Raw genomic sequence first — 14,646 nt, forward strand, 5'->3', positions numbered from 1 at the left:
ATACGCATAGAGTGCATGCTGTGTTATTAATAAATTGAAGAGAGAACAAACACATCATCGATTTTCAGAAGCATATCTTCTTAGTAATTAAAGCAACTAATCAAAATAAAATACAAAATAACGATCAATTTTATTGATCATATATTACTAATATAATTAGTAAACAATGTTAGAGTAAAAATTAAAGGTTTACATAATGTTAAGATATTAATGTAGGCAGCATTAGTGTATAGGTTTTAAAAGGCAACTTCTCCAATGGGAAACGATCCTTATTAACTGTGTTGGATTATAAATAATTTTATACAAACTTCTAAAAACACACGGATCATAAAAAGAATCTTAAATGTGTTCCAAATATACGAGATTTATGAAACAAGTCTCAGAAATTTTCAGTTTTGGCAAGCCCACTTACTTCTCAAGATTCGCTTCATAATCAATCGAACATGATATTTAAACTCTTGTAAGATCATAAAGTGTAGGTACTTAGTGACTCGAACTAAGATAAATATATCAAAGTCCATCGGTTTTGATGTTATAGTCTATTTGTCGAAGGTAGTTTATATTACACATGATTGTTATATTTACATTTGCCCCCGCGCCGTCCCATTACAACAGTGTTAGAGGGCAAGTGTAATTATTATTTAGGCCAAAATTACAACTGCTCGACTATAATTACAACTGCCTGTTTCAGGTGTAGGAATATGTAAACAAACAAAATGGCCGCCGGAAATGTATTTTGAGGCAGGGCAAATGGTTTTTGTAGGAATATGTCTTAAAAAAGAAAATATGTGAATATAAAAAATACCTGGATGTCTGGATGTAATTATTATTGATATAATTACATGTGGCCTCTGGCAAATCTACCGGGTTTTATGGGATTTGCCAGAGGCCACTTGTAATTATATCAACAATAATTACATCCAGACAACCAGTTATTGTTTAAATATACTGAAGGTCACCAAATAACCTACACTCTACCTATACCAAGGATCTTCAAACAGATAATACAACGAATGGAAAAAATAACAAAAATTAAGAGATCAGAGTTACGTGTTGTCTGTGGATAGTGAAAATGCTCCGAGGTATCGTCAGAAACATAAAAACAGACACATATCTTAGCACTTTACGTTTATTCTGTCATGTATATGTTAACACATAGTTATTATATTTCTTGTCCTTTCCCTCCATTAGGGTTCCCAGAACATCATGTGGTATCACTGTGCAATACAGTACCGACAGTCGGGGGAAACTTGACAACTGTAAAACGACAGTGAAAGCACGAAGATCATTAAACAAGAATCCTCCGGTAAGGTCTAACTTTATAAATACTTCTCCAATTGGTGTCAGATTACAAACATTACTTGTCCAGTAATCATGGATGTTTGTGTCAGCGTGCTAACATGACTTGTGCAAGAGTAATGGAGGTTTGTGCCGGCCACCTACTCAACATTGTCACATGTCAATATGTGTAAGTCTGCAAAAACTACTTGCGGTGTTTTTGCAGTCTGCAAAATCTAGTGTTCCAAGATCAGGGAGGTTTAAGTCAGTTTGCAAAAATAATTAGTCCAAGAATCAGAAGGTGGCCAGCTACTCAATGTTTCTGAAAATCAAGGGGTTTTGTAACAGCCTGCAATCACCACTAATCAAATAATCATGGAGGTTTGTGTAAGTTTTCAAGACTGTTTCTCCAAACATCAGGGAAGTTTGTGCCGGCCAGTCAATCAACGTGCCTAAAACTCACGTCAGTTTCTGTCAGCCTGCAAACACTACTTGTCAAAGAATCATGGTGATTAGAGTCAGTCTGTAAACAGTCCTTACGGCCAGCTTCTCAACTTTTCTGAAAATCAGGGAGGTTGGTGTCAGCCTGCAAACACTGCTTATCCAAGAATCAGAGAGGATGCTTTCAGCCAGCTAATTGTATTTTTCAAAGAATCAGGAGGATTGTTCCAAAGCTTTTGCAATCAGGTGTGCTTCACTTTTAATTAAATCACGTGACTCTGCGTCACACATGTCCAAACTTTTCGAAGTTGCTGACATCGGGTGTTGCCCTTGGTGACAGGGGGTCTTTCTGTAATACACCAAACAACAACGTTAATAGTTAGTTCATTTGAGATGAAAACCCTCTGGACACACTTTAATATACACATATATGTATATTTATGGGCAAAGAAGTAATAACGACAGTGCAGACAAAGAAATGTGTCAAATTTTCAGGGCGATCTGCCCCTTTATCAAGACAGGAAAAAAACGAAAATTTACATTTCACAACATGTAACAGAAAAAAACAGTCACCATGAGACAATAACACAATACAAAATACATAAACAAACAGGGATCCATAAATGACAAAGACGACAGGAATTAACAAATACGATACGAGTACGGTTAAAGACGGGAACAAAAAAACAGGACAAAACGAAACAGTAAAATTGGATATGCTGGATCACAAAATAGAAAAACTAGATTATGATGCGTATTACTTTAGGTGATAGATATATGTATATTTAGATATATAGATATATGTATATTTAGACATAAAAACAATCCGCTTGAAGAAGCCCTAGAAGGCAGAAAGGCCTAGCGGACGATCTGAAAAAAATATGTTTTTATTCTATATTTTCCTTCGCAAGGACTTATTTATTCATTATCTGCTGTATATTTAGATATATAGATATATATGTTATGACAAGGAGTGACTGATTTAGATGTAAATTCACAAGGTCCAACCAAACTTTAACGATATAACTATTGAAATAATGTTAAACAAAAAATTCTACAAACAATGCATTGGATTTAAGTTTTTCCATAAATGTAATAAATGCAGTAAGCAAATTAATATGCACTTTAATAACCGGGTCGATTTGGATTTAATAGAGTTTTTAATAGTTACGTATACGCTTCTGTCAGTATCGCTACGAAAGCCTGCATGTGTCATACAGCTAGAATACCAGATATAAAGCTACAATATACCGTCGCTTTCCGTCTTAGTATGTATATGTGACCAATAGAGTTGCCTCCCTTGGCACAGTAGTCTGAATGTGATCAATACAGGTACATTATCACTATTGGTCTATTTGGTCAATAGTTACCTACCTTCATGTCACTGGTCATCTGTATTTGGTCCAGTAATTGTAAAACCTGTCTTCTCTTCAGCTCCTCCGCCTTTTCCCGGAATGACGTCATTGTGTGACTACACTCACAAATGGCACATTCTGTATTGTTGGGGTCACATTTCTTGTACTGTGGAAATATCAGTGACGTGTAATACAACTTTTAATGACGTCATACATGTATTAATGAATTACATGGAAAAGGGTTATCCTTGCATTTACATCAAGACAAATGTAAGTTCAAGTGTTGTATATAATATACAACAAACTATTGTAACACTTGATATTTGAATCGTTAGCGGTCACGTGTAATTCCTTCCACATCACGTGGACCTGTGTTTACCTGTTTGAAGATGTCGGTGCTAAGCCCTTCCCGGATGAGTTGTATAGCGGCATTTTCCTTGTCCCACTCTATACAGGAAAACAGAAGTGCACTGTGACGGGAAATGTCCCCGTGGACACGTAGTCCTCGCAACAGACGATGTATCGTCATCAAGTCCTCCTTCTGTAATACAAATATTGCTCATTGTACAAGAAGTCAGAGTCTACCAGGTTGTTTCAACAAAAACTTTCGTAAATAATCTGCAACATGAAGCCTTTACTATGAGGTACATTGTGATTCTTCAGATATAGACAGGGAGAGTGGATATAGACAGGGAGAGGGGATATAGACAGGGGGAAGGGATATAGACAGGGAGAGGGGCTATAGACAGGGAGAGGTTTATGGACAAGGATAGATGATGTAGACAGGGAGAGGGGATATAGACAGGGGGAGGGGATATAGACAGTGGGAGGGGATATAGACAGGGAGAGAGATATAGACAGTGGGAGGGGATATAGACAGGGAGAGGGAGTATAGACAGAGGGAGGGGATATAGACAGGGGGAGGGGATATAGACAGGGGGAGGGGATATAGACAGGGAGAGGTTTATGGACAAGGATAGATGATGTAGAGAGGGAGAGGGGATATAGACAGGGGGAGGGGATATAGACAGTGGGAGGGGATATAGACAGGGAGAGAGATATAGACAGTGGGAGGGGATATAGACAGGGAGAGGGAGTATAGACAGAGGGAGGGGATATAGACAGGGGGAGGGGATATAGACAGGGGGAGGGGATATAGACAGGGAGAGGTTTATGGACAAGGATAGATGATGTAGAGAGGGAGAGGGGATATAGACAGGGGGAGGGGATATAGACAGTGGGAGGGGATATAGACAGGGAGAGAGATATAGACAGTGGGAGGGGATATAGACAGGGAGAGGGAGTATAGACAGAGGGAGGGGATATAGACAGGGGGAGGGGATATAGACAGGGGGAGGGGATATAGACAGGGAGAGGTTTATGGACAAGGATAGATGATGTAGAGAGGGAGAGGGGATATAGACAGGGGGAGGGGATATAGACAGTGGGAGGGGATATACAGGAAGAGGGATATAAACGTGGGTATACCACTTTCTAGAAAACGACTCCTGACTCTTTTTGTAGTGTTAAACGACTAATTTGAAATATAGATCTGCTAAACAAGTTCGAGTGAACGATATAATCTGTTCCGTCCCAATGAATAGGTTGAGAGACGACTATTGTGCAACTAAATATCAACAATATGAACCAGGTTTGTGTTCTTCCTTATTATACCACGAGACCGTGAATGACATTTTTGTGTTGATGGGCCGTAATAAGACTTTTATATCCCTAACCGATTCACCCCTAAAGTCACATTTGAACATCACCAAATCAGAGGCTGGGACAGTCCAGTTTTGATATGTAGGGGTGAATGAGTAACATATTCATTGGCCTTTTTAAAACTACTGTGTGACACTGTATGACCTCATTTAATTCACGGACTGTGTAAACCTGTATAAGCGTATCGAGTTGATAGGACGTCAATGATACCGTACATCGCAATGTATAAACTTGGGTATACAGAGCAATTCTACTGGTGAAATCATGTCTTTCTAAAGGGCGCATTCAGAACTATTATGAAGCACATTGCATAATGGATTCTTTATACAATTTACAAAAATACATCTATACAGATTAAATCATCGATGTTTTAAATGCACGCTTAATGTAATATGTAAGTACAAGTATACACAGCTAGGTCATATATTGATCGAGAGAAGCGTTCATATAAACATTATCTCCAAGGTTTTTTCAACGCTGCATTTATTTTATTTTTATTCATTCATTCATTTATTTGTTTATTTGTTTTTATTTTTGTATTGATACATGCTTCACTATTAATAGGAAATACTGTTAACTAGCATTGCATCGAACAAAGTCCTCATAGTTGTTATTGATATTTGATGAAACAGTCAGACACCTTAAACAGTTTAATCAGATTTCTTCTCGTGGACATGTATTATTTTTTACACATTACGTCAGGTCATATAGAAACAACAGACCAGTCAGATGTCAGTGAAAGCGTAAAATTCGATCAAGTGAATGACTTCATTGTCAGACTTTGCTACAGCAACATTTTGAATATTATGAAAAGAATGGGAGTTATTCCCCTTTTACCTAAAATTGACAATCTTTTTTTAATCTGTCTTGTTGTCAATGCATTGTTTTGTTATTTTGCTGAAATCTGTGCGTGCACCTGTTGAACCTGTAAACTTATGTCCCTTTTGTACCTCACCTGTATTGCTGCCTTCATTGACCTATTGAACTGCGTCTGACTTAGGAACACCTCAATGGCCATTTCCTGGACAGCTTTCTTTAGTAAGGAGAAGGTACGCTCCCCGCTTACCTCATACCTGTACTGGTGGGGTGTCAGGCCTTGCTGAAAATGATATCGTATTTAATAAGTTCTACATGCAATTCAGGTAATATCTGTTGTACAGAAACATGACATCTGTACTGTGACTTAGATTACAATTGATTTAAATAATAGGACGTAGTCGTTTGGTGCTTATGCAATGCCCAGTTAACTATTTCAATGGAATTGTTTTCCAAAATGTACAAGCAAAAACGAGCAGTCGTTATTCGGTCTGTATTTTCAAATCTTGCAAACACGTCATTTGACAAACAGTGATTCGCGATCATAATTATACGCCAAAATAAGACGATTTACAAATAAATATATTAATACAAACATATCACAAATGTCCGAATGTGTCATACAAATAGAGTTTTATACGTTACTCTAAAGGCTCTCGTTTACATAACATGGTATCCTTGACATATATCGCAATGGAAAGAGCATAGCCAAGATACAGGTAAATCTTGACATACATTTAGGAACTTTCGCTTAACTGAGGGATGTTAGCCTGACACAGCCTCACCATCGTCATTTGCTGTTATGACGTCACCAAGGAAGACTTACCACGTCCCTTATGCGCATGTCTCCTAGCTTGGTGATGGTGGACAAGAATGGGTCGCCCTCCATAAACAGCTGTGCGTAGTGGAGAGGTGTCCTCCCAAACTGTGGAAGAACGTTATGTATTCAACGAAATTCGAATTTACGTTGTCGGTGAATATTTCAAACGATTATGATGTTTTAGTTCTATAAATACTTGTGTTAAAATTCTGTAATCGTTTTGAGTGTTCGATTATAATAACGTTTGAAATATTGAAAAAAACACTTCGTTTTCAATTGAAAGATTCACGTATAACAAGTTAACAACGCTTCATGTATCACCGCTACGAACTATTTCTAACTTTGATAATCATTAGTAGCTAGGTGGCTCATTCTGCCTAACTTATATTATCTCATTTGCTGATATATTACTGAGTTGGTAAAAGAATTGCCGTGAGTATGACTTTTTCTGCGTGTTAGAGATACGTACATTGTCCTGTGCGTTGAGGAGTTGTGAGAAGTTATTAGCGAGGTAGCTTATGACGTCATTCTTTCCGTTGAAAATTGCGATATGTAGAACCGTCCGCCCACAGCGGTCGACGGCAGGTGCGTACTTCCTTCCCATCAGGCGCTGCAACTCCCCTAGACTTCCAGATTCTGTCTTCTGGAACATCTTACAGATGTGTTCCTGCAAGATAATGTAAATTTCAATGAGTTTTCTTAAAACATGTTGAGAATTGGTCTTACAAGTACTTCCAGGGAACGCGTCACTAGGTTGTTGTCACTAACGAGGCTCGGATATAAGAATATGATGTTAGTAGTATATTTCAATTATTCCAGTGGTCTTGCTTTGTAAAAAGATACATCTTAAAGTCAAACAAAATATTGAAAAGAACTTTTATTTCTAATCATTAATAATTGTTGAACATATTAACATTACACAACTTTATTTGGCGAGAATTAAGGACTGCTGTCGTTAAACCCTGTGTGTCTGTTATTTACTGACCTTGACCGCGCCCGCCTTGTTCAGGAGATCGTCCATAGCAGATGACCGACACCTCCCAATGTCGATGACGGAATTGCCCGTCTGTCTATCCCTGACGTCCAGAAGGTGGTCGTACCCGTGTCTTATGAGGTTTCTCACGCCCTCTATATTACACTCTTTAACCATTTCTACCACACACGTGTCTATCAGTCTACAGTAACGTGGTTTCTGAATAAACTCTGCGTAGTCACGTGCTGTGCGGCCATGCTTGTCTCGTGAGGCGATATTGACGCCATATTTGAAAAGACTGATGATGAAATTGTCCGGATAATCTCGCGCTATCGCCTCGTACACAATTGTCTGTCCATCCTGATTTCGGACGGACATGTCTGAAGCTTCTAACACCCGGTGTATTATAGAGTCCGTAGGCTTGACAACGCCACTCAATACCTATAAGGGATAACACAAACCGAAAAAGGTGAATGGTGTTTTTCTCAAAAACTCTAAAAAGGATAAACAAAAGTTTTTAAGTATTTCTTACGTAAAGTTTGGCCCGGTTATGATATACCTACAGCTTTTAAGTATTTCACCAAATTAGTCCAAATCTGTTTAACGATCCCGAAATGATATACCGTATACATGAAAAGATCAGTAACAAAACAATAGGAATACCTGGAAGAACAGTGGTTTCGGTGGCTCGACATCTGGATTATATGAAAACAAAACGGACGTGTCAACTCCCATTTCTAGTAGAACAGCGACGTTTTCCTCCATGCTGCCTTCCCACAATGCCGCGAGAATCGGAAGTGGGACTTCTGGGTAATCTGGATATCGGTACTGATAGCTGTGGTCAGTGATGTTGATATCGATGTTGTCCATTGCGTTTGGAACTGAAATTAAAAGGAACTAATTATTTACAGTTCGTGAATATACACAACCAAGTGAACTGCTGCACTCTTGGATCCTCACGGGTATGTAGTAAATAAAACGTTAACATGCTACAGGTAGATCTATCTTCTAATAGTAGGTAGGAAGCTAATTGGTCTCCAGCACTTCATTACATGCCGTAAAAGGCAATTTGTTTATTGTCTTCTGTTGAATAGTAATATTTCGTCTATTTCCTCTATTTTATAAAGAAGTTTGAAGAGTTGTTACACCAATTTAACATCGTGGACTAGTAACTTTACCTGATGTTAACTTTATTGCTATTCTTTAAAAGTTGTCTATTCTGATAGCGTTGCCATGAAACCTTTAGCGTGTTGGTCATTAAAAAAGGCACTACAAACGTGTGTTAAAACATGTATTAAGCCAAGGTCAACATAATATCGAATAATGAGATACTTACCATCCTTGAAGAAATATCGGAGGGCCAGATCCTTGCCCGTAAAAAGAGCCAGAGCAAACTCGATGGTATTTTCGTATTTCTCCAGCAGTTCCACCAGATCTAGATCCCGGATGTTCTGCTTGGCGATTGTTTTAAGACAGACTAGCTTCCCGTTTTTTACAACACTTGTCCGACAGAGATATTTGAGCAGTTTTTCCACCAGTGCCCTGTCAGGTTTGGCCTCCATCATAGCCCGGTATAAACCTGGAATTTCACAACATTAACAATAGTTAATATACATGTAGGAGAGTTACTGTAAAAATACAAACATCACATCCCAAATATCGTACACGTATTAAAATCTGACACGAAATCAGGTCATGGAGTTTGGTGATACCGTATCAACTGAGTTCGAACTGAAGACTTGGGCTGGTGACGTCAGAGCCTCTTACTAAAAACAACGATATTGGAATCATTTGTGATGATTTTGTTTATTTATGACGAACATTGCAAATATTTGCGATGAACATTGTGTATATTTGTGACGATCATTGTACATGTATTGGATTGTGACGAACATTGTATTTGTTTTTTATGAACATTGTACTTATTTGTTATGAACATTTTCAGGTTATGGGGTGATAACTCCAGTTGAACAGAGATGTCTGTTTCACCATCTATAATACATTAACTCGTGCTAAACTGGAGTTATCGCCTCATATTCTGACCAAAACAGAAAGGCAATCCTTTTATTTAGAGTATTTTACTGTGGATGGTTCATAGCTATTTTATAAATTAGTCTAATCAACGGATACACTAATTTCATTGTCTAAACATTAAAACGTCACCGGTTAAATAAGCCTACATCGGAGACATATATAATACTGTAACTTATCACATACCTGTTCAATCTTGTTATAGTAATACAAGCAATTTTCAGACCATGAAATACAACGTTCTGTATTGCACATGTGCAATACGGAATGTTGTATTTACCTACTAGCCGGAACCACTTATTATGGGAATCCCCTTGTCATGTCGAACTGAAAGGTTCCCGGTATTTGCAAAAAATATCAAAGTTTATAAAATCTTTGTACCATTATTACCAAATACGGAAGTTGTGAGAAGATAACTCCAGTTTACGTGAACAACAAAAGTGAAAATCAGTATAGACTGTAACTATGTATGAATAGAAGACTATTGAAGTGTTCATGAATAGGTGAATGTTCATCACGTACGTGTTTACGTAACCATTACCTGGCGAGAACTTGTTGAACCAATGAAGTGTCTCCTCCCATCCCTCGGGTTTGGTCTGCAATAGAACGTCCCTGGGGGTCAGGCCTTCCTTGTTTTTGACTAATGGGTCGGCACCACACCTGTCATACGATCAAACTTTTATATTTTACTCTCCATGACACAATGCTTATTCTTCGTTTTTTTTTATTAGAATCAATCGATATATACTGTAGTATATATATTAGTATAATCACTGTATAATTGCGGGTATCAATTTCATGTGTTGACGTAAATTCATCGGTGCTTTGACGAACCACATATTAGCGCTAGTAGAAGACACGATTTTATTTTAACATAAGATCAGCTATGTCTATTATAAACCAGTATAATGAGTGACCTGACCACTTATCGGTGTTTCAAGTGAGTTTCTATTTATAACAAGTTGACCGTAATTGGATTATTAAGAATAAACCAAGAATTTAAATAATCTCATCAAGGTATTAGTTATGGCTATAATAGGGTACTTACACCTAACTGTACATAGCCAGTGATTTTATTGCTACTATACTACTGTACAACACCCAGCCGCCCGTCAGCAATTCCGTGGACTACTTATATACTTAGTCACCGCTGTCAAAATTCAGAATGTGATGATTTAGTGCATTGCAATTAGTTACAAGGTTATTTGGATTCCAACAAACTGCCTCTCTGCCAGAAGGAAATAAAAATAAATACCTATCTACCACGAATTTCATTCCCCTCCCCTCCACCCTCCCACCACCTTCTTCAGTAGCGGATTAAGGAAGATGGATCCAGATATACATTTGAGATTAGGGGTCGCCAATTTATACGAGAATATGGATGATCGGGTGGTTAGTGTTACTAAAGTGCATGGGTGTTGGAGATGACGGATTTTTTTAGGGAGGGTGCGGAAGGGGGAGAGAGGATGTAGAATCATCAGCCCGTGACCATTGTGCCGATACTTTTAATGATTTTCCCCATAAATTAATCTACATAGCTACAGACAGACACCTTGTAATGTAAACAATACACAATCCAGGCTAAAGTACTCGATAAGATGGCACAACAAGTGTACCGGAACAATACGCTCGTAACATAGACCAGGCATCCATTTAGACTCGATGCAAAACAAAGAGTCGTACTTAAATCTTTTGCATTATTGCAATAAAATGTATAAAATATAATTGAAATGTAAAAAGAAATAATCTACAACACAGTGCTATATTACTCAGAAGGTTGGATTATTTCTTGGTTGTGTTAAACAAGAGGCCCAGAGGGTCTATATCGCTCACCTGGATAATACGGCAGCCATTATTACATAAAATCCCACCAATAGTTAAGAAGAAGAAGGATTTTAAAGATTTAAACCTCAAATTCTCCGCAACTCTGCACCCAAAGGGGCCTTACCTTTGTTTATACAAAATTTAGTCCCCTCTGCCCAAGTATGCTCCAGGCCAAATTTGAATAAATCCCTCAAATGGTACAGAGGAAGAGGGATTTTGAAGACTAAACCCTTGAATTCCCCTATTGGGCCCCGCAACTCTGCACCCTGAGTGGCCCAACTCACCATTTATACAAATTGAAGTCGCCTTGGCCCAAGGATGCTTAAGACAAAATTGGTATGAAACCCTTAATCCTTATGGTAGAAGAAGAATTTTAAGGGTTTTACCGCAATTTCCCCTATTCGGACCCATCTCTCTACCACAATTTATACAAAATTGAGTCCCCTTGGCCAAAGGATGCTCCAGACTAAATTAGAATAAAATCCCTTTATCCCTAAGGTAGAAGAAGGTATCTTAAGATTTTACCTCTATTTCCCCTATTGGGCCCTACCCCTCTGCCCCAGGAGGGCCACACCCACCGTTTATATAAAATGAGTCCCCTTGCATGAAGGATGCTCCAGAACAAATTGAGATAAAATCCCTTCATCTGTATGGTAGTAGAAGGATTTGTAAGCTTTTACCTTTATTTCCCCTATTGGGCCCCGCCCCTCTGCCCCGACGGGGGTCCAAAACCCCCGTTTATACAAAATTGAGTCCCCTCTGCCGAATGTTGCTTCAGAACAAATTTGGATAAAATCCCTTTTTCCCAATGGTAGAAGAAGGATTTTAAAGGTTTTACCTCTATTTCCCCTATTGGGCCCCGCCCCTTTGCCCCCAGGAGGGCCACACCCACCGTTTATACAAAATTGAATGCCCTTGGCCTAAGGATGCTCCAGATTAAATTTAGTCAAAAACTACTGGGCCGTTCAGGACTAGTAGTGTTTTAAAGGAAAAGTTGACGGACGGACGACGGACGCCGCGCCATGGCATAAGCTCACTAGGTGAGCTAAAAAGGAAAAAACATACCTATCCACACAATAAGACACACGCTGTTTAAGGATTGCTCATATATTTAAAATTATATTAAAACAAAATCCTGTGAAGCAGAATGTTTTCAATAATTACGTGGCTTTTGTTTGGTCATTCGTAAAGACAACAACTTGAAAGCATACGTCATTCCACGTCATATTATTATAGTCTTTTATATAAAAATCCACGTCCAATCCAATTATTGATCAGTCTATGGTATTACAACTATAAAACCTTAAAGTTCAGATGCCATACATATCAGCTATGAATGTCATGGCCCACGTATTGATGTTGTAAATATTATGACTTCAATATTTTAACGTCGGATACACTGACACTTCTTAGAGATGGCTGTTCTATCAATTAAACAAGCATACATGATACGTACATTTATTCTAAACTTTGATAAACCTTTTTTTTTATGTGATGATTTATTTTTTAAAGAAAATGTAAATATAAGCACTGAACTGCTTTCAGATGGCGCTTTCAGTGTGAATCTTGGAATTTGTCACAATTCTCTTGGCATGCATACTAACTATGAATGCCAACTGGAAGCAGTTAAATGCGTACGTGACACCCTCCCATTCAGTCCTCTACGTAGCTATGTGACATCATAAACTACGTCGCTTAATCCTACATAGTAATCAACATAACAATATGACGCAACGCACCTGATCACTGCAACAACGGCCCGGTACGTATAAGGTTTGCGCATGATCCTGTGAAGAAACGTGTCTCCCTCGTTGTCAAGAATGTCAAGGTCGATGCCCTTACAGGCCATGATGTAAATGACGATGGTGCCCTGAGGGCATCGGAAACGGTCTACATAGTCGGCCAGTAGGTGAAGGTACGTTTCCCCCGTGCCCTCGTCACGTAGGTTAATGTTCTTCCCACTCTGCACGTGCTTAATGCATTCTGAAGATATCTCGGACATACATCCACCCGCCAGAATTTTGTAGATCCTGGTGTCACGAAGCCGAACCATGGCGGCTAGTTTTGGAAATATTTGATTCCCTCTTCACTGTATAGAACCAACGACTAATGAGACATATATAGCACTCCTTAGATGTTGACTGTTTGAAAAGCTTCACAATCCAAATGCTGGACAAAAACACTGGACAAGTAAAAGTGGTACTCAAACATCGGCAAAAACTCACAACATGGCAATTACATTGGCTGCCTTGGTGAAACTAATATAGTTAAACACAGAGGCATTTGATCAAGTACTTTAGCAGTCAGATTTGTATCCAAATCCTGGCTCTGGCTGTTTTCCTGTTTTGTCTCCCAGTAACAGTACTGAGGTAAGACATACACATCTCTACCGAAATGTTGATAACAAAGCTGACCCCACAAGGGTTAATGCCAAATCACGACAAGACGCAAAGTGGCTCACGATACTGACTGATAAAGGATCGGTTACTCCTCCTTATTTCAATGTTCACAAACACTCGCGTTCCTGAGTCATTGGGAATTCAGTGGAATTGTACCTTAGTCCACAGACCGCTAGGGTTACCCGTGATTACACGTGACCTCGTCAAACCTCCCGGGCCTTTGTCGTTCCCACATGCAGTGACAACCCGCCGAACGATAAGACACCCCCGTCAATCCAAATGCCACACAAAGACTTATGTGTATTGCCACTGTTTGTTTTCTCTTTTACACATGACAAACACATAAAGACTATAATAAAAAAAAACTTCACCGATCTAACCACGCTAATGTGCTCTTCGTTGTTTAAAATACAAATGTATATATTAGGATACAATATACAGGTATGCGGTAATCACTTGGTTATACCTGTAAAATACCTGCGATCACGAAAGTGTCGCATTTCTAAAAGCCCTAATACACAGATATGGTGATATATAAGAGCAGTAACGAGTGTACGCGCGACTCTCAGGTACTGTAACAAGGCCAAGATTAGTGTAATACCGACTTAAACACTTCTCTTTGACGAACGATTTTAATCTGCTCTCCAGGTCTTAATTGACACTAACACGTACAGGAACTACAATAGAAGGAAAAATTGATTAAAAACAACACCCCATAATCGCCCTGTTAACAGCTGTAGTTTTCTTTAGTTTATATTAGTTGTACTACTTTCTTTGTGTAGTTTAAATGTGTAGTTTAAATAACATAGATTGCATACATGTAGTTTACATGTGTAGTTTATATGTCTGTAGTTTAGATGTCTGTAGTTTACATGTGGGTTATATGGCTGTAGTTTATATGTCTGTAGTTTAGCTTTCTGTAGTTTACATGTGTAGTTTATATGTGTGTAGTTTACATGTGTAGTTTACATGTCTGTAGTTTATATG

General features: G+C 38.5%; 1 protein-coding gene across 1 annotated transcript; it reads right to left on the reverse strand.

Moving 5' to 3' along the window:
* Positions 1–936: 936 nt before the first annotated feature.
* On the reverse strand, positions 937–13,923 carry LOC110445602. Its single transcript, XM_021490285.1, has 11 exons — positions 13,000–13,923; positions 9,978–10,096; positions 8,742–8,984; positions 8,069–8,286; positions 7,418–7,846; positions 6,902–7,099; positions 6,439–6,537; positions 5,752–5,895; positions 3,454–3,615; positions 3,094–3,240; positions 937–2,068 (listed from the first exon to the last, which is right to left on the reverse strand). Exons 1-11 carry the CDS (start codon positions 13,311–13,313, stop codon positions 2,003–2,005), a joined length of 2,139 nt encoding a protein of 712 aa, XP_021345960.1. The 5' UTR covers positions 13,314–13,923; the 3' UTR covers positions 937–2,002.
* Between the last annotated feature and the right edge of the window lie 723 nt (positions 13,924–14,646).

This window comes from Mizuhopecten yessoensis, unplaced genomic scaffold (assembly GCF_002113885.1).
Source record: "Mizuhopecten yessoensis strain PY_sf001 unplaced genomic scaffold, ASM211388v2 scaffold2329, whole genome shotgun sequence".
Classification (NCBI taxonomy): domain Eukaryota; kingdom Metazoa; phylum Mollusca; class Bivalvia; order Pectinida; family Pectinidae; genus Mizuhopecten; species Mizuhopecten yessoensis.